Source organism: Rhyacophila brunnea, unplaced genomic scaffold, assembly GCF_057557595.1.
Source record: "Rhyacophila brunnea isolate RB1 unplaced genomic scaffold, BYU_Rbru_1.0 scaffold_12, whole genome shotgun sequence".
NCBI classification, from domain to species: Eukaryota; Metazoa; Arthropoda; class Insecta; order Trichoptera; family Rhyacophilidae; genus Rhyacophila; species Rhyacophila brunnea.
In genome coordinates this window covers 7,337,705-7,365,541 of record NW_028232774.1, presented here as the reverse complement: position 1 = coordinate 7,365,541, position 27,837 = coordinate 7,337,705, and the positions used below count along the sequence as shown (strand labels likewise).

At 37.4% G+C, this 27,837-nt stretch overlaps 1 protein-coding gene across 1 annotated transcript in view; it reads left to right on the top strand.

Annotated features, from left to right (window-relative positions):
- Tmem131 (Transmembrane protein 131) overlaps positions 1-27,837 on the top strand; it is a 64,422-nt gene that overhangs the window by 36,101 nt on the left and 484 nt on the right. The window contains exons 6-20 of the mRNA XM_085960706.1: positions 3,242-3,441; positions 4,295-4,427; positions 7,156-7,345; positions 8,194-8,329; positions 9,650-9,770; positions 10,602-10,772; positions 11,473-11,712; positions 12,285-12,476; positions 14,846-15,080; positions 15,921-16,069; positions 16,267-16,481; positions 17,813-18,133; positions 21,058-24,053; positions 26,102-26,257; positions 27,396-27,730. Of these exons, the coding sequence (XP_085816832.1) occupies positions 3,242-3,441; positions 4,295-4,427; positions 7,156-7,345; positions 8,194-8,329; positions 9,650-9,770; positions 10,602-10,772; positions 11,473-11,712; positions 12,285-12,476; positions 14,846-15,080; positions 15,921-16,069; positions 16,267-16,481; positions 17,813-18,133; positions 21,058-24,053; positions 26,102-26,257; positions 27,396-27,730 (5,790 nt within the window). The remainder of the gene's footprint in view (positions 1-3,241; positions 3,442-4,294; positions 4,428-7,155; positions 7,346-8,193; positions 8,330-9,649; positions 9,771-10,601; positions 10,773-11,472; positions 11,713-12,284; positions 12,477-14,845; positions 15,081-15,920; positions 16,070-16,266; positions 16,482-17,812; positions 18,134-21,057; positions 24,054-26,101; positions 26,258-27,395; positions 27,731-27,837) is intronic.

The window sequence follows — 27,837 nt, the reverse complement described above, 5'->3', positions numbered from 1 at the left end:
TGTGTGTTAAACCTGTAAACGAGAAAAATCACGGTAAGTTTAACATGTTTTATTCGTTTTTCTTTGTTCGCTGTTGTTTAAAATATTTTAGATTACTTTTGAAATATGGTTATTAACGTCATTTTAGTAATTATGTCCACTAAACTTTTACTTCCATGAAAGAAAATAACTCTTAATGATTTTGTTATTTTGGCCAGTTTGGAGTAACGATTTGATTTAGTATTATTAATAATATTGGGTATATAGACAGTTACTACAAAAAAAAACAACCTAAAGGCTTTGAAATCATTGCTGTAATGGCAAAAACCTATTTAATATTATAAGGCAAATTTTATGCCAAACAAACTCATGTAACAATCATAACAAATTTGACCATTTTTTCAGTGTTTATTTGGCATAATAAAATTTGTTTAAATCAAAATGTTTTTTATTGCTATCCAAACCCTTACATTAAAACATATTTTTTAAATGATTTATTTTTTTAAATTAATGCCATTATTTGAGTTTGAAAATGTTAATGCCACAGAAGCTTGCTTATGCAACAAAAAAAGGGAATGGGACGATTTGGCACCGCGAACTGGCCTCTGGCGATTGGCCTCCGGTAATTGGCCGCCGGTACAATCGGACGCCGGCCCAATTGGACGCCGACCCAATTGGACGCCGACCCAATTGGCCTCCGGGAGGTTTGGACGCCGCACAGTTGAATTAAATGCGCAAAGGAATAGACGTACGTTACGATTTGTTGGAGTAAATAAGCAAGTCAGTTTAATATGCTTCTATCTTTTCAGTAGTTGTACCTTATAAATTTTGCACTTGACACATTTTTAATATAGATTGAGAATAATTATTATGCCTTATGATGTTTATTAAAAGAAAATAATACCTCCCTCGCTAAAACTTAAAGATGTGCATAATCAATTAATTTATTGTCGATACATGGGTACTTATTTATATTTACAACAAATATTAAAAATAATGTTAGATGTTAGAATGAAAATAACATTATATTTCAGCGTTTTATCGACTTAATATTATAATAAAGCTTAAACATGTATATTATTATGCATAAATGCGTATTTTAATATAATATGAAATTACAAACAAAATATTAAGTAAGTTATCTGCTATCTATCTAGTTATAAGTATAAATGTTTCAGAAGTTTGATTGATAAACTACTTAGGTACTGGGTGCCAGACGAAATCCCGAAGGCCGAAATCCTGAATACCGAAATCCCGAACGCTGAAATCCTGAATGGCCGGAATCCCGAAGGCCGAAATCCCGAAAAATACAAATATCAATAATTGCGCAATTTTTGCAAGAGAGACAAAAAGCCATTTTTTGTTGAAATATAAAAAAATGTAAAATACAAACATCAATAATTCACGATTGCGCAATTTTTGTAAGAGAGCCAAATCCCATTTTTTGCGGAAAATAGGTTTTCCGATTGCGCATTTTTTTTTCAGGAGAGACCATTTTGTAGAACGAATGGATTTTGTGTCTCTTGCAAAAATTGCGCAAGTATTGATGTTTGTATTTTACATTTTTTTTATATCTCCACAAAAAATGGGTTTTTGTGTCTCGCAAAAATTGCGCAATTATTGATGTTTGTATTTTTTATTTTTCGGGATTTCGGTCTTCGGGATTCCGGCCATTCGGGATTTCAGCATTCGGTATTCGGGATTTCGGATTTCGGCTTTCGGGATTTAGGCTTTCGGGATTTCGGCCATTCGGGATTTCAGCATTCGGGATTTCAGCCTTCGGGATTTCGGCCTTCGGGATTTCGTCCGGCACCCAGTACCTAAGTAGTTTATCAATCAAACTACTGAAACATTTGTACTTAGCAGATAACTTACTTAATATTTTGTTTTTAATTTCATACTATCTTAAAATACGCATTTATGCATAATAATATACATGTTTAAGCTTTATTATAATATTAAGTCAATAAAACGCTGAAATATAATGTTATTTTCATTCTAACATCTAACATTGTTTTTAATATTTGTTGTAAATATAAATAAGTACCCATGTATAGACAATAAATAAATTGATTATGCACATCTTTAAGTTTTAACGAGGGAAGAATTATTTTCTTTTAATAAACATCATAAGGCATAATAATTATTCTCAATCTATATTGAAAATGTGTCAAGCGCGAAATGTATAAAGTACATCTACTGAGAAGATAGAAGCATATTAAACTGACTTGCTTATTTACTCCAACAAATCGTAACGTACGTCTATTCCTTTGCGCATTTAATTCAACTGTGCGGCGTCCAATCTTCCCGGAGGCCAATTGGGTCGGCGTCCAATTGGGCCGGCGTCCAATTGGGCCGGCGTCCAATTGTACCGGCGGCCAATTACCGGAGGCCAACCGCCGGAGGCAAGTTCGCGGTGCCAAATCGTCCTAGACCCACAAAAAAAGTATCAAGTGCCACCTTTTTTCATTTTTCTATATGCCAAAGGGGCTCAAACACCATTTTTTTTGGAATCCAATAGATCTTTTTCATTAAATATTATTGCAAATAATACTTTGATTTTTTTAAATTTGCTCTGCTTAGAAAATAATTGTCCATTTCAACATTCAAGTTTAAAATTAAAAAAACAAATTCACTGAAAACTTGTCGGCCATTTTGTAGCACTTTTGTTAAATGGTGCTTGAGCTCCTTTAGCGCTCGGCGCCTCATATACACGAGATGTTTTCAAATCGGGGGCTTAGGGTGACAAGGGCGAAACTACAAAACAATGGTTTTGAGATGAACACAAAAAGAGTCTTCTTTTAAGTAATTTTCTCCTTAAGACATATAATTTTTATCAGTAAAAAATACAGTTGAGAGTGTAAGGTTTTGCCTTTATAATGATTTTATTTGTAATGATGTAATAAATGTGATTTTCAGAGTCAGTTCAATGCTTAACTCAAAACTGTGATTATTGTAGTTTTGCACTTGGCACCCTAAGCCCCCGAAATTATATATGATTATGTTATTATCATTTTATAGATTTAAAAAAATGCAAATAATGATAATGAAACCTTATTAGACTTATTCATGTTGCCAAAATAGGTATTTCCCTTTTACTTACTGTAATATTGTCAATCTCGTACGGCAACCCAAGGTGACATCGCCTGAAACAGACGGAATTTATTAACATTGTAAAGGGGGTTAACATTATTCTATCTGAAGCATTCACTTGAATTTTAAGACTGTCTTGTATGTATAATATATGTTATTCTGTATATAGATCACGGAGGTGTATTCTTCTGGTGGGGGTGTGGTCCTGGAGCTGCCAGGGGGGGCGACGGAGTTGCCGCAAGCGCTGTGGAAGGTGCCAGCGCACGCCACGCGGCCCGTCATCGCCGTGCGCTACCGAGGGCCTCGCCTCCCGCCCCAGCCCGCCTCAGCACAACACCGCCCACAGCATCCGCACGTGGCATATGTCAGGTAACTGCTGTAAAAATAAGTGTGGCCAACTAATTTTTACATAAGATCGACTTTGGAGAAGAAAAATCCTCCGCGTTCTACTTTTTCTGAAATAAGTATAGTATATAATCGATATACAGTCGAACTCGGTTATTACGATCACGGATATAGCGAGATCTCGGATGTAACGAGGAAACATTCATTGACATTTTAGTTTATGATTTTCTCCATACATTTATTCACTTTTATAACGAGCTACTTATCGGTTATACCGAGCTAAAATAACGTCAAAATTTTTCTTAAAACTGTTAATGTGTTGTTCTTTTAAATACATTTCGACCCTAAGCAATAAAATCTGACCAGACAGGATGACGCCGGGATCGGATTACTTGAATTGCGACTTTTTGTGTTATGTGACCGCTCATTTAAAAAATTCCTATTCTCTGAAATAACTAGTAACGCTTATAACGAGCAAATTCGGTCGGTCCCATCTTCCTCGTAATAACCAAGTTCAACTGTATGTATAATAAATAAAATCCCATTATACTTCCAAATTATGAATAAATAAATTAAATAAGTTTAATTTATTTAACTTATTATATTTCGCAATTATTGACCTTTTTGACACCCCTGGTGTTGACACACCAAGGATGTTGAAGAAAAGCCTTTCTTCTATTGAAATGGATCCTTCATATCTGTAGTTATTGGTGAATTTATGATAAGTACAAAGTTTGTAATTTCGTAATGGCCATATTATGGTTTTTCAAAGTTTTGTTCAATCCAAACGATTGAAATAATAATAATATTGGATGGACAGTTTATCATTTCAAAGTTTCGTGATAACTAACTGTAGTACATTGTATTTCTCTTACAGAATAAAGGTGAATGGCACACAATCAGTGCTTGTGGTGGCCGTGGAGGTGTTTCCATCGTCAGAGCCTGGCCCCTACACTGTGCCGCACATTGTGGACTTTGGGATGGGGGGCACAAGAGATCTTCCAAAGCAGGTGACACCATCACTTTATTTCTTGCTTTTTGATATACCACTGTGTGAGTGTGGTTATTGATTTTATCATACTAATCTGTGATCAAAATGATATTGCGTAAGGAGCTGTTATCGAAAGGGGTTGCTGCCCCGGACAGAATTTTCAATCACGGGATTACTGTATCACATTGAATTATTTCAATCCTGCAGGACTATTCTAAATAGTTAACACAGTAACACGTTGCATTATTTTCCTTGATCCAGAATAACACGGATATCACTCATGGTAATCCCGTATACAAGGCGGTTATCTATATACAATACTTGGTAACATACGGCACTGCGTCTTACTTGATTCAATATGCATCTAGAATTAAGTATGACATGTTAAAAAATATGTAGCAGTACTACTCAACGACATTTGACAGCTCGCGGTTAAGGGCTAGACACATGGCTCTGCAGGGTAAAAAATTGGGTGCATTTGGAATCTAGTAAGACCTGCGTTGACGCACGCCAACTCCAGTGTCGTGTGTCTGCCTCCTAACGCGATCGTGAGCTGTGTTAAAAAACATCACGCTTGACAGTAAACTTCCCGGAATAATAATTTACTGACTGAATATGACATATGAAGCGCCTAGTTTCAAATCCCCCTAAAACGGTTTTTGAAAAATTTTGAGTTAGATATGTGTTTAGATGGATATTTTTGTTACCTATTGAACTAAGGTTGAACTTTAAAAAACGTCAATAGGTTTGATCAAAAATTAGGATAAATTTCAAAACCCACTAAAATGGTTGGGTGTGCTTTTCAAATACCCCTAAAATGGATAAGCCAAAAAATTCTGTAGAATGTACGAATTAAATAATAAAGTTCATAGGGTTTTGAAACTAGATGCTTCATATTACGTTTATCACTTATTTATTGATTTTGGTTATTATTATATTATATTGGATTGTTAAGTGATATTTTCTTAGAACAGCCTTGCTGATTATTATTATAGTTCATAGAATTATTTTAATCATATTCCAATCTATTTACTGTATTACAATTTTATTATTTCAACCAAAGGATTACTGCATTATAATATAGAATTATTTCACTCCTGCTATTGGGGGAAACAAATGAAATTATGCATATAAAAATTGAGTGTTTTTTAACCAACGTAATATAACACTAACTCATGCTTCTGAGTGAAAAAATAAATCACATTTTTGGTTACACTTATTTTACTGTTATATAGTAGGAGTTCTTTTTGTTTTTCCCAATCCCGTAATCTTGATAAAATTAATATGTATGTGTGATTCTACTCTCACGTTAGTTGACTTTTAGTTTTAATTTTTTTTTCCGTTAAATATAAAAGCGAATTGCCAAGCCCTATTATTCTAGGAAAACATAGTATATTTTATATATATATATTTTTTAATTTTACATAACATTCTCGGGAATGTATAGCTGACTGGGGACATCTAGTGATTGAGTAGATAATAAATTTAAATAAAATAAACATATTATTATTTTAAATTCAAAGTTAAACTTAAAAAGTACTCTTATAAAATGTGTATTTGTTCATTGAAGGCTTTAATCTTATTATTACATATTATTTTATGGTTTTTGAATAATAATTGTATGGTCACAATACCGAAGCCTAGTTTGATATAAATAAAAAGCATTTCTTATATAATTTGTACACCCAGGGGTAATGTAAAAAAATTATTTAACATCGTCGCGATTAGATAGGACACATAGCTTAGTGGTCAGGCACATGGATGTCGTATTTTTTTTTCGTAGTGGTTATATATTTCTCAGAATTGTTTTCAAATTATGTATGTTCAATAAAAGAATGTTACATTCTTAAATCTTTAAAATATTTTATTGCCAAGTACCTATTTCAATTATACACCTTTTTTTATTTTTTTTAAATAGATAGAAGAAGATACCGTCACTGTTCTGGCAGAAAACACTAATTCGAAAAAATGACATATTGAGTTAGTACCAAAATGTTCCTTATTTCAAACTTTGCCGTCTGGAAACCTTCTTAATAAATAAACAGTCTTTATTTTAAAGTCATCCTTTTTAGGATTATTTAATAAACTCACATGATAGACCATTATTTCAAACATTTTAACAACTTCAAAGTCAAATTACTCAAAACTAGTATTCTCCAGTTAGTGTGTTCTGCCAGAACAGAGACGATACATACAAAACTATAAATCAAAACTGTCTCAATGCATTCGAGGAAATGAATTATTAAATTAAACATTTCAATAAAACAAATAACCCATAATTATGTATATCATTATTATAATTATATCGGTGAATGAGCATTTTTTACAACAAGTTTATCTTTGAATTAAAAAATATTTACTTTTATTGTATAGAATTTTTTTTTTTTTTTAAATGTATATTCTGTTCTCCCTAGTAAAAACTAAAGCAGCATTGTACTCCACTTTACTTAGAATAAACTACTTAAAATGTCTTCAATATTTAAAGTAGGTACCACCTACCTACTTTTAATTGGTTCAATCGAATTTTTCAGAGATCTTAATATATTAATTGTATCAATGAATTAATTTGTGTATAGGTACATGAAATAATTATACATTAAATTTGTAGTGTAATATATGTGTGGATGAATGATACTGAGAGATATTGACCAATGGTTTTTGTAGGTAGAGTAGAGTAGTAGATGAGGTGGTAATTGCTTATTGGTCCCGTGTGTTGTTGACCCGTTCCCGTGCGTTGTGTGGTGCAGGTGCGCGTGTACATGGGCAACAGCTCCCCGCGGCCCGTGCGGATATCGTCTGTGAGCGTGAGGGCGGGCGCGGGCGTCGGCCACAGCGCCACGGGCGGCGGGGGCGCCGTCAGGGTCACGCCCGCCCACTCCCTGGACCTGCCCCCCATGTCCAGACCCGACACGCACATTGCCACGCTCACCATTGACTGTGAGTCCCCGTTTCACTCATTGTATTTGCTTTTTACAATATACCTACGATATCGCATGAATTTTCAGCCGTTTCGGTCTGACAGATCGATGGCGTAGTGTACAAATTATATTTAATTTAATGGTATACTGTCGTAAGTGGATTTTATACCTGAGAGTTATTTGAAGTAAACGTTTAACATTAACTTATTTTTTTTTACAATTGAACCCTCCCCGCGAGCAAAACAGTGTTATTTTATTATGTAGTGCTAATTTTCGGCAATTCAAACACACATTTGTCCAACTGCTAATACACATATTATTTAATCAAACATACAAATCATTGAAAGCAATAGTGAAACAAATCAAAAAAACTTTTTATAACATTATTATCGTAAACAATAATCAACTATTTCAGCCTTGTCCACATGGCGCGTGTCTCGCTGCGAGTGCATGTGATGAGGCCTCAATGAGGTCACCTGTACCTCGACCGCACGCAATCGTCGTCATGGCGCGAGTGTATGTGGACGTCTCGATGAGGTCACATGTACCTGGAATGCGCGCGAGTCAAAATGCGCCATGTGGACAAGGCCTTAAAAACTACCTATGAAACATACATTAATGTTCAGTTATCTCGAAATGTTGTATTATACTAACACAATTTAAAAAAATGATAATAATTACATGTACATTAGAAAGGTTACTTATATTTTTTGAGTACCTCTGTAAATTATACCACAAACCTAATTTTGTCTGTAAGTCCTTTATAAATCACTATCGTAATATTGTTTAGACGGAGTGCTACAATATTTTTTTTCCGCGTTATGTGTTCTACATTAGATTATGGCGTAAATAAATTGAATGTTTCAGGGCGTGAGGCATACGAGTCCGGGCAGTGTTGTGGCAAAGTAATTATAAGGACTAAGCAAGGGCAGTATAAAATTGTGTTGCCATACACGTCACATGTACTTAGCGGCGGTCTCACTTACGACGAATCTGTCACCAGGTAATTACATCCTTAATCATCCACCATCACCAATGCAACCCGGAAGCCCCCAGGCAATCTCTCTACTCCACTCTACCACATAGTCATGACGATTACTACCCTCGGTAACTAAGTAGGGTAAAATCCTTCACTTTATTTCACTGTTAGAACTAGTAGTGCGTTTTTGGATTACGGCAATTACCCAAAAACATAATAAACTACTTGAAATATTACATTTGGTGGTATTTGAGGGTCGACACACCGTGTTGATGTTGATGCTATGGTGTCCAATGTAACAGAGGTCTCAATTTGGATATCACTAGCATATTTTTTTTACTAAACTTGACAATTTAATGACACATACATTTCTTTGAGAAACATTCGCATCCATATAATATGTATACCTATATAATACCCTTTAGTAGGTTAATTCTTGAATTGGTCCAAAATTTTGATGAAGGAAATATAATACTGTGCAGATTGATAGCTTAGTTCAATTCAGAAAAGACTTAAACAACCTTGTTCTAATGCCGAGTCCAAACACGTGTAATGTAACACAAATTTGTATGGACGGCACACAATCTTGACGTGAATACTGTTGTCGTTCGAGTTGTCGAGCACTGCGAGCGCCATTGTGCTCATGTTAAAAACCGACAGCCGATGGAACATTACATGTAAGGTTTGTAGCTACGTTCATACGACAAATTCACGTTACATTACATGCGTCTGGACGTGGCCTAAGGTAATGGTGTTTCAAATTTTTACAAATTTTTTTTTTTTTTTCGAAATACCTTATTTTTGAAGGATTGTGAGGAACGAAATGTGATTGTTTCATGGAATTTTGCAAACAATGAATGTTGGTTAAGGAGGACCAACCCATATATTTCTTTATGGATTTAAAATGATGATTAATTCCAGTACGGAGTACGTATTCGATTTTCTGACACATTCAAAAAAATTTGTACGCAATTCTTGACTGGGTTTGGATTATAACGAAATATCTTTAAATTTGTTTGTTATTACCGCACATTAATAGGGATATCGTTATGTTGACAAGTCAAAAACTAATAAACATAACTAATAACCCCGAAAGTGGTCAAAATGAAGTGGCCGTCAATACCGTTGGCATACAAAAGGTGATTTTTAAAAAGCTGCAATTAAATATATCATATTATTTAAGGAGATTGTATACTCTTTGAAAAGATCATTGTAAAATAGATAGAATTATAATATAATTAAATGAATTGGTCAGGAAAACCCATTTTCTTCGTAATAACATGTCAATAATGAATTATTATGTTGGTACAATCAATAAGTATTTGATGTCTTAATTTGTTTCAGGTATTTATCGTGTGAAACCGGCATTTCAATATTAAGGCAGTTCATAGTGAAGAATGAATACAATATCGGTATTTACATAACCGATATTGTTCTCGGAGAAGGTATCGAGAAATACTTTGAGGTTAGTTTCATTATTTGTTTTACTTTAAGCGTAACTGTGTAATCCAGTGGTCGGCAGACTGTTTATCATCAAGTACAGAATTCGAAATCGACAGGACAGAAAATCAAATTACGAATGGCGAAATGATAGTAAAACTTGAAAAAAACACTTTTTTTTCATTCTGAATTTGTAAAATTGTTCGAAATAAGTTTATGAATTTTGAATTAAGCATGTTCGTATTTATGAGGTTTTACTGTACCAATCATATAGCATAAAAATTAAAAAAAAATATGCGTTTAAAATAGAAGTTTGTATTAACAGATCTTTGTTTTTATGGTAAAATGAATATTAGCCACTTGCTGAACCCATTAGCTTCATACTCTTGACTCAAAAGACACCTTGAAAAACAATATGTGTATTTGTCAGACCCAAAATTCGAACATGGAACCTTCGACATTATACGCGTTAGCCCCTCGGCTATCGTTAACGTTAAAAAAATAATATACTTTACTTATTTTATTAAATTGTCTTTTTGATATTGGCATAACCATAATACATGCTACACCTGTAATGATATAGGTAGAGGTGTGGCTACAATATAATTTTACCCGACAACCACAGAAATATACAAATTATTTGTTTTCATTCATAAAAATATATATAGCATTCCCTCGAATAAATAACATAAGATTCTGACTTTTGCCGCCTTCTATTACTTTACTCACTATAAGAAGAATCGTAGAAAACGGAGCTGGTACCGGTTGAACAGTCTATCCAAGTCAAAATTAGAGACAGTTAATTACGATACCTGATTTTTCATGTGTTGGTAAACATAATCATTTGTTTGTGCAGATAAAAGATTTTTGGCCGAAAGCCCTGGACCCAAACGAAGCCGGCATCGGGTTCAAGATAAGACTGAAGAACTGGAACGACTACCTGAAGTTTGAGTCGAAGATAACGCTTAACACGAATATCTCGTCGCTCGAAATACCTGTCTACATATACAATGGGAAGCTGGACTTGGTGAGTTGTCAACATTCAAAATGTTATAATCCTGTCAGGGTGTTAACATCATATTACATTTTGTTACATTACAAAATGTCATTAGTTGGCATTGATAGGGTTTGTAACTAAGGCTAGGATCGCTTGACTATTCATGAATTCCAGAAACCTTAACAGAAAAGATTTTCTCAATCTTAAAATAGCTGTTCTGAATACTTAGAGAGGCATTGTTGTCCCGTCAGTATTTTGACAAATGGCTCGTGAGCCGTGATTTGCCAATCCCTGACTCAAAATCAATATGTACAGTGGCCTAGTTGATAGAGTTGCCGTTTCTGAAGCTGTGGATCGCTGGTTCAATCTGGTAAATGTGTGTTTTTTTTTCAGTGTTTGATCCAGTGCAAGAATCCAATAATTTGGGCGGATGACTAGCAACTATTACTTATAAACAATGTATTAATATACGTATCAAAAAAAGACTCTTTTTCTTTTCGCCATACTACCAATATGCCAAAATATTGTACATACATAATATCACTACCAATTCATTAAGACTGGCATCATTGCATAATTATTTTCTAATGTTGTAATGCACTTCATAAGGTTTACTATAATAATTATAGTCTCAAGTTCTTTGCTGCTGGACATCGATCGTTTCGTTTAGTTGCATAAAATGAAATCAATTTTATTTAAGTATGTATCTAAATATAATTTTACTTTGCAGTCGCTCTCCATACCGCCCCCGCCGTCAAAGAAGAATACCCTGGACTTGGGTCTGGTGGGGGCATCAAGCACGACTCGCGCCACAATGTCACTGCGGAACGCCAACCCGGCCCCCGTCTGCTTGTCGGGGCAGGGGGCCGACCTTGCGGGGGCTGCGGTGCAGCTGCTGGGATGCTCCCCTAAAGGGCTCGTCTCCACGCCGGCCAGCCCCAACGCGGCCGCTGCTAATATAACAGCCTGCGTGAGTACATTGCTACTGTCATTTATTTGTTCCACTTTAAATTGATACTTTTTAATAAGCGGTTTATTAAGGCTATACCTCAGCTGAGGCATGGTCTAAATAGATTGTAACTATGCGACGCGCGGATTGTGCTAATGACGCGTGCCGAACGGAACATAATTTGTCATAAAAATTCAACATGCGTCCATTTAGTGTTAAGTTTATTGTTATATTAGTAATAATAATAATATATTCATTGACATGTTTTCTTTTTCGGGTACAGGCATAACGTTTTTTAGTCATCTTTACACAATATAAGAATATATTCTTACGACGCCATCACAAAAAAAAATCGACGTGCTCCCACCTCGAATGCCGCTTGGCGATTGGCGACGAATGCGAAATTTCGTCCCACCTATTGTAGAAAATTATTTGTCTTTTCACTTATATGCTCTTAAGGTTTGCAATACTGTGATCTCTCTAGGTGTCAGAATTAATTGATTTATGACGTCTCCATCAAAATCATAACTCCTCACTCCGTAGCCCTGTAAGTAAATTCCCCATCTCTATAGAAATATGATTATATTTTGCAGAGCTGTGTTCCGACGGGTTGGTCGGCGGTGTACGCGGTGTCGGTGGTGGCTCCAGCACGAGAGGCGTCACTGCGTGGCGAGATCTGGGTGGGCACGGCGCACGAGAGGCTGGTGGTGCCCGTCGCTCTCTCCTCAGCCAGCGGCGGCCGCCTGTCGCAGGCCGAACCTACCGCTTTCGATGACTGCTTTCCGGTAATTTTCATACAATTTATTTTATAACATTCAACAGCGCTTCTGTCTAATGGTCTAAAAAGATCGTAACTTTGCGACGCGCAGATTGAGCTAATGATGCGTGCCGCATGGAACATAATTTGTCATAAACATTCAACATGCGTCCATTGAGTGTTATGTTTATTGTTGTAGTATTAATATTAGTAATAATAATAATATATTCATTGACATTTTTTCTTTTTCAAGTACAGGCATAACGTTTTTTAGTCATCTTTACACGATATAAGAACATATTCTTATGACGCCATCACAAAAAAAATCTACATACTGCCACCTCGAATGCCGCTCGGCGATTGGCGATGTATGCGAAATTTCATCTCACCTATTGTTGAAAATACTCACCCGCGCGCGTATTGTAATATTTTGATGTTACCGATCATATTCCAAAAAAAAAAAAAAGAGCCATGGAATTCTATATGATATAAGGAAATAGTAGGAATAAAAAATATATGATGACCGTTTTCATATCTTTACAACAAGAGGATTTAAAATATGCCGTTTGTTGTTGTGTAGGTAAACAGGCATTTTGAAAAGTGCTGAAGATTTGATGATTAAATTAAAATACTAAAAAAAAATATAGTTATTTTTCAAGAACATGGTTCAATCTTTCCAAATGATCATAGTTTATTGCATTCAATAGAGTGTTGTCTTCGTTTGGTGCATGTATATTTGTGATATGAATTGCGATTATTTGCCGTTTCACTTATCTATGCTCTTAATGGAAATTTGACCGCCACAGTCAGTCGAAACACTATTTCTTTTTCAACATTTCTCTACTTATTTTGTAACTGCTGCATTATTCAGGAATTGATAAAAAGAAAATCTACGGATATAACTCATTTAAGTAATTGCTGTAATTTATGTGCCTATAAAAATATTAAGAATCTATCGTTCCAATATACGGCCCATGGAAAATTAGCTGATCGCAGGACAGATTTTAATTTGAGTATATTTTTTACAATTAATTCTTGGATTGACTTTATGATAATGTACCTCCACAATAAACACTCCAATCTGCATTATTAAATGTTATTTGTGGTGAAACAAATTATTGGTCAATACTAAGCCGGCTCTCACATCAGGACTCGTCTCATGCGCCGAACAAACCTTCCGAGAACTGAGATCCAATGTAGCCTTCGAAACGTATTGATATTTTAGTGCGGTGATCGGCAAGCCGGTATAGGAATGACCAATTCGTAGGTGTTTGTTTGTGACATCGACCCTCCGACTCGGAGCCTGAGAAGGATGCAACATGTCGATTGAAACAGTCAGATGTTTTTTTCAGACGAAACAGTTGCATTTGACCAATCTGCGCAGCTCCATTTGGCAATGCGTGTTTTGTTGTTTTGTTAAATAACGATGACGTTACATTGACGTATTCGACACGTTAAACTTAACGGCTAAAGGCTTGAACAAAAACGAACCGTAAGTGTGAGTTAGAAAGCATTCGTCACGTTTATATTCTCCACAATATGCGTTAGAGAGTAAGATAAAAATTTTACGGCTGAATTAAATAATTTTTGTACACGTCACCGGTAAATATTGGTTTGAATGACCCCCATTCATTCAAAAACTGCAAACACGTTTTGCTGAAATTCATTATTTTTGTGTTAAATATAAAGTTAGTGATAATTATTTTTAGTTAGTTTAGTAGAAAATATGTTTAACTATGTTGTGTTTAAATTTGGTAGCCGTGGTAGAGAAGCAACATGATGGTATAACGTTTCATAGTTAAGTTAATAATTATAAAATTGAGGTTTTAGTATGCATTATACGCAAAAAACACAGCTTCATATAGCTGAACAATAAATACACACTCTCTTTATACTATTACTCTGAGATCAATACCCAATTATGTATTGCTTTGTAATATCACCTTGCTTATTAACTTTATTAAATTGGTATCACAGGTTTTTTTAAATCGGCTCATTAAGACGTGAATAATATTGTTGGTATGTTACCATGTAGGAAAATCATTAATTGTAATTATTGACAGCATGTTTTTGAGGTAGTGTGGCAACTATGAGAACTAGTGAAATTAAAAAAAAATGAGTTTCAAGCAGTAATCAGCTACCTCAGTAACTAACTACAAATTGCCCAATCATGCGTAAGTCAAGCGTAATTGTAATAAGTTAGTTATATATATATATGTTACACCGAATGTGCGAAATTGACTATTACATGAAATGGGCAAAATTTTGGCTAATTCATGTAACAGTCAAGCCTGTTGCCTTATTCATGAATTAGGTAAATTTTCTGCTGAGTACATGAATTCGCCAGGGTATTGAATTCTTGAATTTATCATTCATATTTTATCGTCTCATTTTCAGGGAACATTATGTTCACGACCGCTGCGGATAAAGTCTACTTTCCCCGTGGACATGGAGGTGGTTTCAGTGGAGGCGGCGCCGCTTGACTCACGGCTGTATCACGCCATGCTACCCGGGGGCGCCTGGCCTGCCGTTGTGGCTGCCAAGTCCCTCAGCGAAATCGGCTGGCTGCACTACGATCCGTACTTGAGATGCGAAGGGGGGTGTTATACGGGGCTTGATCTCAATACCACAGGTAAATATGATACAGTAAAACCCCGTTAATACGAACACAATTAATTCGAAATTCATGAAATGTATTTTATAGCGATTGTCACCAAATTCAATTCAATTCAAATTTATTTATTTTTACATACAGTGACATTACAAATTATTTTAAGACGTTCACAACATGACATTTAAAAAGCAAAAAAATAGTATTAAATCAGTGTAAAGAAGATAGAAATATAATATGCAGTACCATCACAAAAACAGTATAAAAAGTTAATTGTAGGTACAAAAATTATGAAGCATGGAAGCACACTGAATGAGCTAAGTGGATCCTATTTTAAGAATTTATAAAACAAAGCACATTTGTAATAATCATCCTGACATAGCTAGAATATATCAACATCCGAAGCGATTTGGTTGAACAGAGTCATTGCCGTCCCAATTGGCATCACCAATGGCAGCTTAGTTCTGCACCTTGGGAGAACAAACAACTGATGCTCCCGATTTCTAAGATAGTTATCAGGGACACAAGTCAATACTACCTGTTCTCATTTACACCACCGTTTACACGTATAAGTCGAAAAAAACAAAATGAATTGATGAATGAACCATAATATTCACCACAGATATTAATCCGAAAGAATATTAATCAGAGACAGACACAATGTTATAAAATTGCAACAAAAAAACCTTTCGTATTTTGTATTTAGAATTTTTTTCAATTTTCGGTCCCTGATTTTGAATTAATGTAGTTTTACTGTGCTAGATTTCAGTACCGTTTGCCTCTAGCAGAGTCTTGGTATGAAACATGGCTATAATATGATCCACTCATAGAGTTTAAATCGTTCTGTGTTAATTGTTTCAGTGGGGCAACAGTGGCTGTCTCGTGTTTCGCTCCCGTTGGATACACTGGAGCTGGACTCCGATCTAGTCAACACTCGTTATAGTCTTTTCCTCAATCTTACGGCCAAGTCGCCATATCACAATATGTCAGTGAGGCTCGACACTAATCAGGTAACTGCGCTTTATATTTTAACATAACTTTTTATTTCCGACATTCCGATGGTCGTGCCGAATTTTAATTGAAAACTTCAAATGCAACCCGGCATACAGTTTGCCATTAATGAAAATTATTAGGAAGTGTTTTTTTTTACCTCTTAAATACCTGTCGTAGTAAATTTAATTTAATCAATCAAATTAAACAACTGCAGGTACGGAATCACATGCTGCCAACTCGGGTGTCCATGACATGGCCCCGGCTGTTGCTGGCCCCCGTTCCGCTGGAGGCACCATTGGCCCAGGTGCGGCATTCGTCCCGCCTACATTTCACCCTCTCCAACCCTTCCAAAAGTCGGCCCCTGCTGCTTCAGCTATTCGTCGACTGGATGCTTGGCTCCGACCACTTTCACATCAACCTGCCGAAGGGGTAAGGGCAAATAATCTAATGTTTACGTAAACCATTAGCTATTGTGGTAACTTTCAGTGTTCATTATTATTATTGGTAATACAGCTCGGGGTGGGCCAGCCACCTTCAAGATCTCTACTTTGATTTAAAAGATCAGATGGACACGCCTAGAGTCTGGAGGTCCTTTACTACCCTAGCCAGATACTGGAGTTTTGGTCTCTTAGCGTGTTGTCATCTCTCCAAGTTTCTCTGTGTTCCTGCCCGGTGTCTAGGAGTCTTTGGACTTTGTGGAGCATAGGGTCTATGTCTCTGCCCAGCTTTATTACTCATTGTTAGTAAATAATATCTCGTAAGGGTGAATTTAAATGGCAAAAGAGTGCGATATTGTGGTTGCCATAGATTGTGTTTTCATCTGCATTTTCAAGACAACAAAATATCAGAGTAATTTTGAAAAACGGCAGAAACGTACTTTTTCGAAACAATCCTAGAAAACAATTTGGACCAAGTAGGATTCATACTCACATCAACATAACCTACAATTTTATTAGTCATGCCATTGCAATTGTAGCACAAAATTTAATTGCAGCAAAACAAATATTATGTTACTACTAGCTGCTACTAGCCACTCGGTATTTAACAGCTCACAGGGAACTATAAATTAAGACGGCGGCCGTGATGTAATCATATTTCAAAACAGTCGGATCTTGCATTTCAATTCTCAATATGTAAAATTGACGTACTTTGTCTCGTTCTACAAGTTAACCCAGTCAAGAGAGGGGCTGTTAAAAGATAGCACTTTTTGACAGTTCAGACGGGTAAAGTGATGAATATAATATATTTATCACAATTAGCTCTTTTTGGATGTTAAGTGGTATGCTACAATAGGCCTGATGGAGTCCATAGACTAAAATATAATGCGAAATCTTACGCAATCAGAAATGCACCCCCACATTTTCAAGGGATTATCGGACACCCTCGGTGTCATACTTACTTACACCTATTTTTTAAGCTGTCTCACGTTTTTAAGCAAGGTGACATTTTCAATGTACTGCTTATTTCAAATTCTACTATGAAAAGCTACCAACTTTATTTATATTTAACACAATATATAGCATTGTTTTTAATACTCACTCTGACGGTAAACACCAGTTGAAATACCGCAACATCAAAATTTCTTTCTAGTTAGTTACTTACCTGGATAGATTTCTCTAATTTTTCAAAATCATGTTATTTCAATAAAAATAATCTTACTGACAATCACTAAAACTTATGTCTATGGAAAAGTACAAAACTATTTGAATTAAATTTCAATCAGTCGATTAAGTGGATTGTTTTTATATTACGGTTTCTAGGCTGGACCCACCGGAGTGTCCACCGTCAAGGCCGTGCACGGGTCCTGCAGATCACGCATTCAGCTTCCTATCCCGAGGCAGCGCCTCGTGCCAATTCCCATGGTCGGCGTACTGCGAACGGCCGAACTCCGACTCCAGCGAGGAGGATTACGAATCGGTGCCGTCGTGCTCTGAGCCGTCATGGCGGGAATGGCTCCCCGCTCACATGGCGCCGCATCCTGATTCCTGTCTCCTCGTCTTACCTCCCGGCGGGCAGACCAACATCACTCTTCAATTCAGGGCCAATCACTCCTCCAGAGTTTCTAGTCTACTTTATATAAGGTGAGATGAGTCCTAATCGTTGATATTATATAGGGTACGATTTTAGTTAATCTCGTATTGAATTTACACATTCATATTTTTATGTTTTCAAATATCAATAAGGTCTACATTATGGTCAAAATCGTACAAAAATGCGTACATATTCTATAATATAGATTAGACTACATATTATGTAATTGAGGGTTCTGGTTTCTTAACTCACAAACTCCACAATATACCAAAAATGAGTTATGAATGCAGCAATGTTCTTTTTATTCACACCGTCCATTGAAAGTATGACATAACATTCTAAACACACAAACTTCTATTTAAACCGAATGTGAAAATATGATTTCTTTTCAAAACTTACAGTCTCCAAATACTTGTTATTTTCTAAACTAACGAACTCCATTCCAGCCAATAAGAGTGCCACATTGAACTGTCATGGCCGACAGTTTTTGTTTATATGTGATCGTGTAAACGTCTGTTCTACGGTTCTAAACTAAACTCACAGCAAAACTAACATTCTCCATTCTCCAAGATATTTTCTAGCAGAAGTTAACATTTTTTTTAAAACAGCTTATTTCTTTACGTATAATGCATTGAATACAACAATAATCACACTGTTCATTTTAAATTGTATGGAGAAAATTGTTTTTTACAATTTTCCAAAAACAAGCATTGACAGAGATTGTGAGTTGGTGAGTGACCGGAGCCCTCAATTACTACGTCATATAAATGAATTATCTTATGATTTCAAAACCATTTAATTTTGTAACCACATTCTGTTTTACACTGTTTGACTTGCACTGGTCTACCTCAAGTGTCTATGGCTCAATCAATCCATAAGAGTGGTACAGAGTCATCAGTGGAAAATTACAGGCCGGTAGCTGTTCTCTCTGCACCAGCAAATGTTCTTGAGATGATCATGCACAACATGATTTCTCCAAAAATTGAGTCATTTATAATAAATGAACAGCATGGATTTAGAGCAGGCCGATCAACGGAAACTAACCTGATGGTATTTACCAATTATGTGTCATCGGCCCTGGATAGAGGCCACCAGGTTGACTGTTCTTACAATGACTTCTCGAAAGCATTTGACAAAGTCGATCATGATGTCCTGATGGAAAAACTCCAACTTATTGGATTGTCTGATCGATTTTTGAAGCTATTCGGGAGTTATTTTAGGAACCGTCAACAATACGTATCGTACGGCCTTTATCAGTCACAGACCTTTTACACATTTTCAGGTGTCCTTTTCTGGTGTCCTTCAGGGCTCAAACTTAGGGCCGTTGCTGTTCACGATTTTTATAAATGATATAGCTTTGGTAATAAAAAATGCTATGTTTTTGTTGTTCGCTGATGACTTGAAACTCTTTTTGGAAGTTGTCACCTTGGACGATTGTCGTCAGCTCCAACTTGATATAGATAAATATATTAGATTGGGGCAGGCGTAACAAACTAGAATTCAATATTGATAAATGCAATCTTTTGTCGTTTACCAGAGCCTCAAAAGTGTTGTTTTTCCAATACTCGATGAATGGCAGAGTTCTGTCACGAATATCATCTGTAAGGGATCTTGGCATTACGTTTGAGAGTAAACTGACTTTTATTAGCCATATAGTTACCATTTGTAACAAGGCGCTTAAAATGTTGGGCTTCGTCATGCGTACTTCCCAGGTCTTTTCGGATGTTACGGTATTAAAACTTTTATTCAATTCTTTAGTTCGAAGCAGACTTGAGAGTGGGTCTATTGTTTGGGCACATCAGTTGAAGTATGGCCTTATATTGGAGAGGGCTCAGAAGAAATTCTTGAGACTCCTTTATTTGAGGTTGTACGGATACTATCCGTGGCTTTATCCAACTGACTTTCTCTTTGGCATGCTTACATACTGCAGTTTGCAATTTAGAAGAAATCTTTATTTAGCTATGTATTTTTTTCGACTTATACGAGGTATAAATGAGAACTCTGCCATTCTGGGCAGTGTTGACCTGTGTGTCCCTGATAACTATCTTAGAAATAGAGAACATCAGTTGTTTATTCTCCCAAGGTGCAGAACCAACCTGCCACTGGTAATGCCAATTGGGAGGGCGATAACTATGTTCAACGAAATTGCTTCGGGTGTTGATATATTCCACCTACGTGAGGATGAGTATAGGTGGACGTTATTTTATAAATTTTTAAAATAGGGTCTGCTTAACTCATCCGGTGTATTTCCATGTACCTATATAATTAATATTTTTGTATGTACATATTTGTTTAATAACATACTATCTATCTCTTTTTATGTCATGTTGTGAACGTCTAAAACTTATAATTTGTAATGTCCACAATATGTAAAAATAAATGAATTGAATTGAATTGAATTGCTGCATGTCGACATTAAGGTGGGACTGAATTGGGGAAAGTCAACAGGACATCAATTGGCTCAAACATTCTTCTTCAATGGTACACTCAATTCTCCACTGCCATTATCCAGTCGTTTACTTACTTAGTAATAAGTCCGTGACGTCCCTCCCCATATTGCAGTGGCGAAGAGTGGAGGTAGGCTGTGGAGATCCGATATAAATAGTGCACACTTTGTCAGTCATACTTCTTTATTTTCTTTGAACTAGTAATACAAATTGCAGATGATGTAGATTAGTTTTTAAAATTCAATTAAACCCTGCCTAAACCAAGCTTCCTCTCTACCCTTCGCCACTCCAGTGAAGCCTCAGTTTTCCCACAGGTTTCTTCCTTCAGGGTACCATTAAGCATCTTCTTCGAAATGCGAGTCACTCATCTTAGATCATATGTATGGAGAGTCGCAAATTCTTGTACATATTACACATTTCGTCATTTCGCCGGACTCCTACCTGGTGTACAGGTCCAAACATGATTACTAATAAAGTTTTGTAAAAAGATACTGTCCAGAAGTACATGATTCTATCTTTAATTTCAGAAATAACCTGACAATCATAGAAGTGGTGAGACTAACGGGACAGGGTGTGGTGCCCAGCCTCAAGTTTGGGAACCGCCGGCCTGGCTCAGCTAGCCCACTCGTGTTCGACCTCACCGAGAAGCACCTCAAAGACTGCGACAGAGACAGGACCAAGAAATCTACTGCCCCGCCCAACCTCACCGTCAAAAGAACGTTTGTCGCCCGAAACACGGGGGACATACCTATTAGAGTGACCAAGTTTTACATCAACAGTATAGAGTGTGAAGGGTACGGCTTCAAAGTCTTAAATTGCGATCCGTTCGAGCTGATGCCCAACGGAACTTACAAAGTGGACATTGCGTTCACGCCAGACTTTACTCTCACAAAAGTTGAAAGAACACTTGTCATGGAGACTTCTCTCAATACTGCTGTGAATTATTCTCTAGTGTCATCGATTCCCGTATCATTGGCGGGCCGGTGCGCAGCTATATTACGAAGGCCCCCCTGGGAACCCTCTCTGCGTAGCATTGCACTGTTTTTATTAATATGTATAGGAGTCTGTGTTTTGATTGCCGGTTTTTATGATTCCGACAGGATATTAAAAATGGCATCGGTGTCAATGTCCAGAGACAGAGGGGTCGTCCACCCGCCGCTGGATCTGAGAGCCATCGGGCAAATGGGAATGGCCAAAAAGACCGAGTCGTGGGAGTGCTGTCCGCCTTCCGCGGAGAAGAAACAGCAGAAGGAAGCTCCCAGTTTTAACGGAAGGGCATTCCATCCACCCGTCGACTTGAAATCATTAGGATTGATGGGGGCCACCAAGAAAGTGGAGACGTGGGACTGCTGTCCTGCCTCCCTCGACAAAAAGACGCCGCCCCCCAAGGAGGTGCCGGCTTTCAAAGTCTCCACTTGGAATTACGAAGACAGGAGTCTATTTGCCGGAGATTCTGCTATCAAAGCTGACAGGGCGAGTCCAAAGTATGAAGAGGTATCACACAGCGTCATCGGTAAAAACAGAAAGAAGTTAGGAAAGAGAAATTCAAACGTGTCAGATGCCATCGTGGGAGAGCTGGCGCAGGACCAAGAGATCGCTCACCCCAAAGAGAAGAAGCAGCCCGATAAAGACCAGAGTGACGGAAGAAATATATGGAATGATGTGTTTTCAAGGAACGGAATTAAAGTTTTAGGCGTGAAGGGGAGCACTAAGCAGTCTTCGCAGGGTCACTCCAGTGACTCCAGCGACACTGTCAAACCTCCTCCTGCTGACAAAACTATCCCTGTACAGGATACGACACGGGAAAAACACAATAAACTCTTGGACGCCCCAAAGAAGATATCCAATCTTTTCAACGGCGGTGTGAATAGTAAAACACACAGCGGCACCAACGCTCACGTCGCCGGCAATAGTAAAAAACACACCAAGACCAAATGCCATTCGCATCAGTCGCCCAACAGCGAAGAGGACACTTCATCTACTACCACAGAGAGTTCGAACAATGACGAAGGAGATAAAGAGAATGACAATTCCACTTCTTCATCGAATAAAAGCGGCACCAGTAAAAAGAGCCCACCAGCCACTGCGGTGAAGAAAGTCAAGTGCCCCCTCCACTACAAGGACAGCTATGAGGGAGATGGTGAAGATGAAGAGTATGATCACAAATCGCACAACGGCCAGGCTCAGACCAATCGCAACGAAGCCAACCAGAGGTGGACCAAAAACAGAGAAAACGTCTCCGCTTCCGCCTCATCCAAAACTAATTCTGAAACTGAAAAGCAAAAGTTCAGTCAAGAGCCCGTCAAGATTGGAATTGTCAATCAGAGCGCCCAAGAGAGCATATCGGCCGCCGCCAAAAGTAAAAAGGACAACTTTAAAACCAACGCCAAGAAAGAAAAGCAACTCTTGTCCAAGAAACGATCCCTCGATAAGAGCTTTGTTTTTGGAGCGAAAAACGATCCGACTAACGCAAATGTTTCCCATTCTTCAACTGGGATCAACGTACCGAGGAATTCCGCTGGCACTCCTCCGGCCATCGCTACTGTTTGGGAAAACAAAGCATCGTTCAGCGATGTAGTGGCCAGGTCTGATAATTCACTCTTCTCCAACAGCTTCATGACGCATCCCAAAGAGCTCGAAACAAGAAAACCTGACACGAAAGCGACGCCCGCAGCTCAGGCTTTGACAAATCCCTCGCAGTCCATTCAGTCGTCCAATCTGAACTTTTATTCCAATATCGACATAAAAAAGCCCGATCCTCAAGTGAAGGTCACTCCCGATCTTGGTCCGATCGGATCGAACTACTACGCTAAGAAATCACCAACATCTTGGATGGAGACTCGTCCGGATAAACAAGCTCGGCAGTACACCAATACCAGTGTCCCTCCCCCTCCACCCATCAAGAAGCCTCTTCCTCACAAGATACCTGATGAACCACGCGCCATTAACCGAACAAACAACAACAACAGCTTCTTCTTGAACTCAAATTCGTATTTCAGCTCTAACAGTTTGTCAGATATGGCCGCCGCCAGAAATCAATTGTCCATGAACGAACATGCAGCGTCTAATAATTACGGATCGTCTTCCAATAACAACAATGCCGGTTGCGCAATAAACGCCATGCAAAATATTCCAAACAATTCCATGATGCAGCAGACTTTGAGGAATAACCACCTGGAGAACTCTATGATGATGACGCAAAACAGCATGGAAGTGTTGAGGGATCTGAATACGATGGACGCGAACACGTATGCATCTATGAACCCCAACTCAGCAATGTCTGGAAATCTTTTAGAACTCGCTTCTAACTCCGGCCTGTTGGATTTGAGCGCAGCGAATAGGGTTTCGACCATCGGTGACAGCACTCAGTTGACGGGAATGGAGGCGTTCGATTCCCCGATGCCATGGAATAATAATTCTGGAGGCTTGGGGCTTGAAATGGGAAACCCCAATGCCCTTGCTGCCAATTCAGCCAACTCAAGCTTGTTCGATATGGCCTACGGAGCTATGAATATGTATTCAGGTTTGTAGAATTTTTATCCGTTAATGAACTATAAATAACTAGATTTTTTTCGTTAGTAGTTATCTCATTTGGTATTCATTCTATCAAAGCGTGTTCTTCATTTGCCTCTCTCCCTCGATGTTAAGGCTAGGGATTGCAATATTAAATGAAAATACCAATACCGGTATTTCCTATTCCGGTATTGAATACCGATATTAATATTCGTAAAATAATTGGAAAAAACAGAAGTATCTACTAATAAATATAATATATGTAAAAATCTCTTTAAAATATTATTATTTTATATCATGTGTCATTGTTGATCACCAAGGACGATGAAGGGTGTCACGGAAGTAGATCAGACATCGCGTAACCCGACAAAAAAATTTATTCTCTTGTGCGATCCTGTCAAAAGTATACTCGTGTTGTGAGATCTCGGTCAAGTTCTTTTCGACCGTGTCAATGGTCCGCTTGAACTCGATTACTGCATTCTTGGTCTGCTCGAAAGTCTTTGGAGTCAATTCTCGAATCTCTTTGCGGAAACCGTTCAAGATGTTCTCTATTCTGCTATCCACGTGATCGGTACTGTATTTTTCACCTTGTGTGTTGACTGAGTTGAGGAAACCAGAAAGGCCGAATGTTAAGACTGCATGGCAGGTAACTGAATACACCAACTGTTCTTTGGTGCGGAATTAATAGTACAAATTATTACCAGTCCGGCTTGCCCACAATTAAGGAGTCCAGCATACTTAGCATCGACAAAAAATTAAAGTCCTGTTAAGGCTTTTATGTTACATAATTAATACATTTTGTTTCCATTTTTACGACCGAATATATCGGTATTGTCTGATTTTTAAAACCGATATTTCGATATCGAAAAATACTGGGATACCGGTTTTAAAATACCGGTATGGCAATCCCTAGTTAAGGCCTCGTTGGGAGAGCCATTTTCATGAGATAATACGATTTAGTGTACTATAGGGGGAACAGATGAGATATGCTAGTCTTTTAATTTTGATTATTGGCTAACTCTGACATTTTTCGACACATCTTTGAGCAGAGTTCGCATACATACACCTAACTGAGGATTCCTATCCCAGGCAAAGTTTTTAGTCCTGGGAATACAGTTAGAACAAAAAACAAATCGAATTTTTCTCTTCTTTATGATTTATAATGTTTTTACATTATGGTAAATAGTATTTTTGTACGCCCACGACTTATAATGTCGTGGGGTCCCAGGTTCGCATCCTGGGTCTGGCAAATACACATTGTTTCTCAACCTGTACTTGGAGTCAGAGTATGGACATAACAGGGTGAGCTACTGGGTAACATCATTTAAACAAAAATTTGTTATTGCAAACCTTCACTCTGTGGAGGCCCATTCGATAAAATATTTCACTTATATTTTTAACTACATTCATACATTATTATTACTCTTATTTATATTGAACATACATAATTTTAAAAACCTTGTAAGAAAATATAGCCAATAGAAAAAATCTTTTTTGAAAAAAGTAAGACACCCGGCAGGAATCGAACCTGCGTCTCTTGGGTATCGCGCCCTGTGCATTACCACTATGCTTCGACTGCCATGCTTAATTTTGACTATTGACCTTTTTAATACCTGCTCATAAGCGCTCTCCATATTAAGTTACGGTAGGCGGTCGATTTTCTCACGAGTGTTTTCAAAACTATGTAGGTATGTTCAATAATTAGAACGGTACATTCTTAAAATCTTGTGAATTATTCGTTGAATAAAAGAAATAGTTAATTAATCTAATTTATATACTAAAAAATAATATTTAAATTTTTTAACCATGTGATTTATGCAATTGTTTGTTTGAAACTGAATCCTGCAATCTAGGCTCAAATTTTTTGGACCACTCATTCTTGCCAGAAGATATTTAATTTTTAATATTCGATGTGAAAAATAAAAAATAATACATATATAAAATAAGTCTCGCGGGACACACTTTGTGAAGTTATAATGATCATAAGATTGGATATGGTAAAAAAAAAAATGCTTTTCATTTTTCCATAATTGATTTGCCATTATTGATGCATTTCAGACAACAAAAGTGGATGGGGTACGGGCTCCAACCTTTGGGATCAATCAGGCATGAGCCGCGCAGTGATGACATCCTCAAACAATATCATGTCGCAGGACACCAACATGACTAATCCCTCATCGGGAATGCAAATGCAAGGATCCAACGGAAATATGAGTATGTGTTTAAAATAATAACGTACAGTAAAACTGAGTTAATTCGAAATTGGCCAGAATTTTAATTACAAATTTCAAAATTTAATAAATGAATATGTATCAGAAAAATGAAAAGAAAATGTAGTTTTTATTGTTTCCATTTCTGGTACAATTTCTTTCACAATAAAATCAAGATTTTTTTTCGGTTAGGTACATGTTCAAACACGCGCGTTAACATGATCTTACTCCCTACTTCAGTTTTAGTTTGTCAATTTATGGCTACGGCCGTATGTTGTAGCTTAACCACTGGGGAATGCCAAAAGAAATGGCGTATATTTCAAAAAAACACTACCTTATTCTTAAGTCAATAATTATTATAAAGCAATCATTATTCGTAGGACTTACGTACACTTGAATGGTCAAAGACATAGCTTATAATTAGTATCTTTAGAATTATCTTCAAATGTGTTAATCTTGCCCATTTTTTGAATAATAAAATGCCTAATTCTTGTCAAATTTGGGATCACAGAGATTATCAATATAATTTTTTATCGTAAATATTTGACTATAATAATGTCGACATAAATTTTACTAATGGTTTTATAAATGCGTTTAAAAATTAATAAATGTAAAAAATCTTAACACCACTGCACATGCATGTACTGAAATATGACTATATTCTAAAACATTAGAGCGAGAGGTTTATAAGAATACTATTTTATGTAATAAAAATACTTTATGCAGTCATCAAATGCTTAAAATAAATATAAAGAATAATAAGGCTTCAAAATTAAATAAATAGATTATCTACAACGTTTAAGGTGTCTGTCTTTTCCTGGACTTTGAATTTTGACTTTGTTGCAGCATAACAAGAAAATCCTGCTTCGCATAATATGTTGTGGTAAACGGAAGTAAAGCAATAGTAGCTTGTGTACTCCTGTGTACTGGAGTACTCTTGACAAATTCGCGGAACAACTTCTCACGTCACACGGACACCAGTGTTCCGCGGAACATAGTTTGGGAAACCCTGCTCTATGCAATAGGTCGTGGGGTTCGAATGGCTAACCTCACGAAATGATGTGTTTCCTTTTTTTAGTGTACCACTTAAACTAATTTAATCATCTTTGTATGTATTAACGGAAGTTATATTATTATTCCAGTGCAAACCGAAGGCGGGCCCGGTCCAGCAGAGTGGCTGATGTGGGGTGGGTACGGCAGCGGTGGAGCTTGCACGAGCGGCAACGCGCCGGGAGGAGGGGTCTGCGGGACAGCTGTCGGAGGGGGGGGACTGGGCGCCATCGGTAGCGCCCCAACGCGTCCTCCTCCGGGACTGGCGCCTCTGCACACTCACGCCCATGTCCAGTCGCAGGCGCACACACACTCTCACGCGCAGGCTCGACCACAGCAGCTTCACCACGGCGGGACGCATCACCAGCAGGGCGGGCAGCCCCCTCAGCCGCACTTCATTCCCCCACAGCAACAACCCGCGGCCCAGGTGATTTACCTCTCACTACTTACTATTTAAATTATACCAATTAATTCCGCCTAGTCGCTAACGCACAGAAAGAAATGTTATCTTACCTTTATTTACTGTGGTACCAC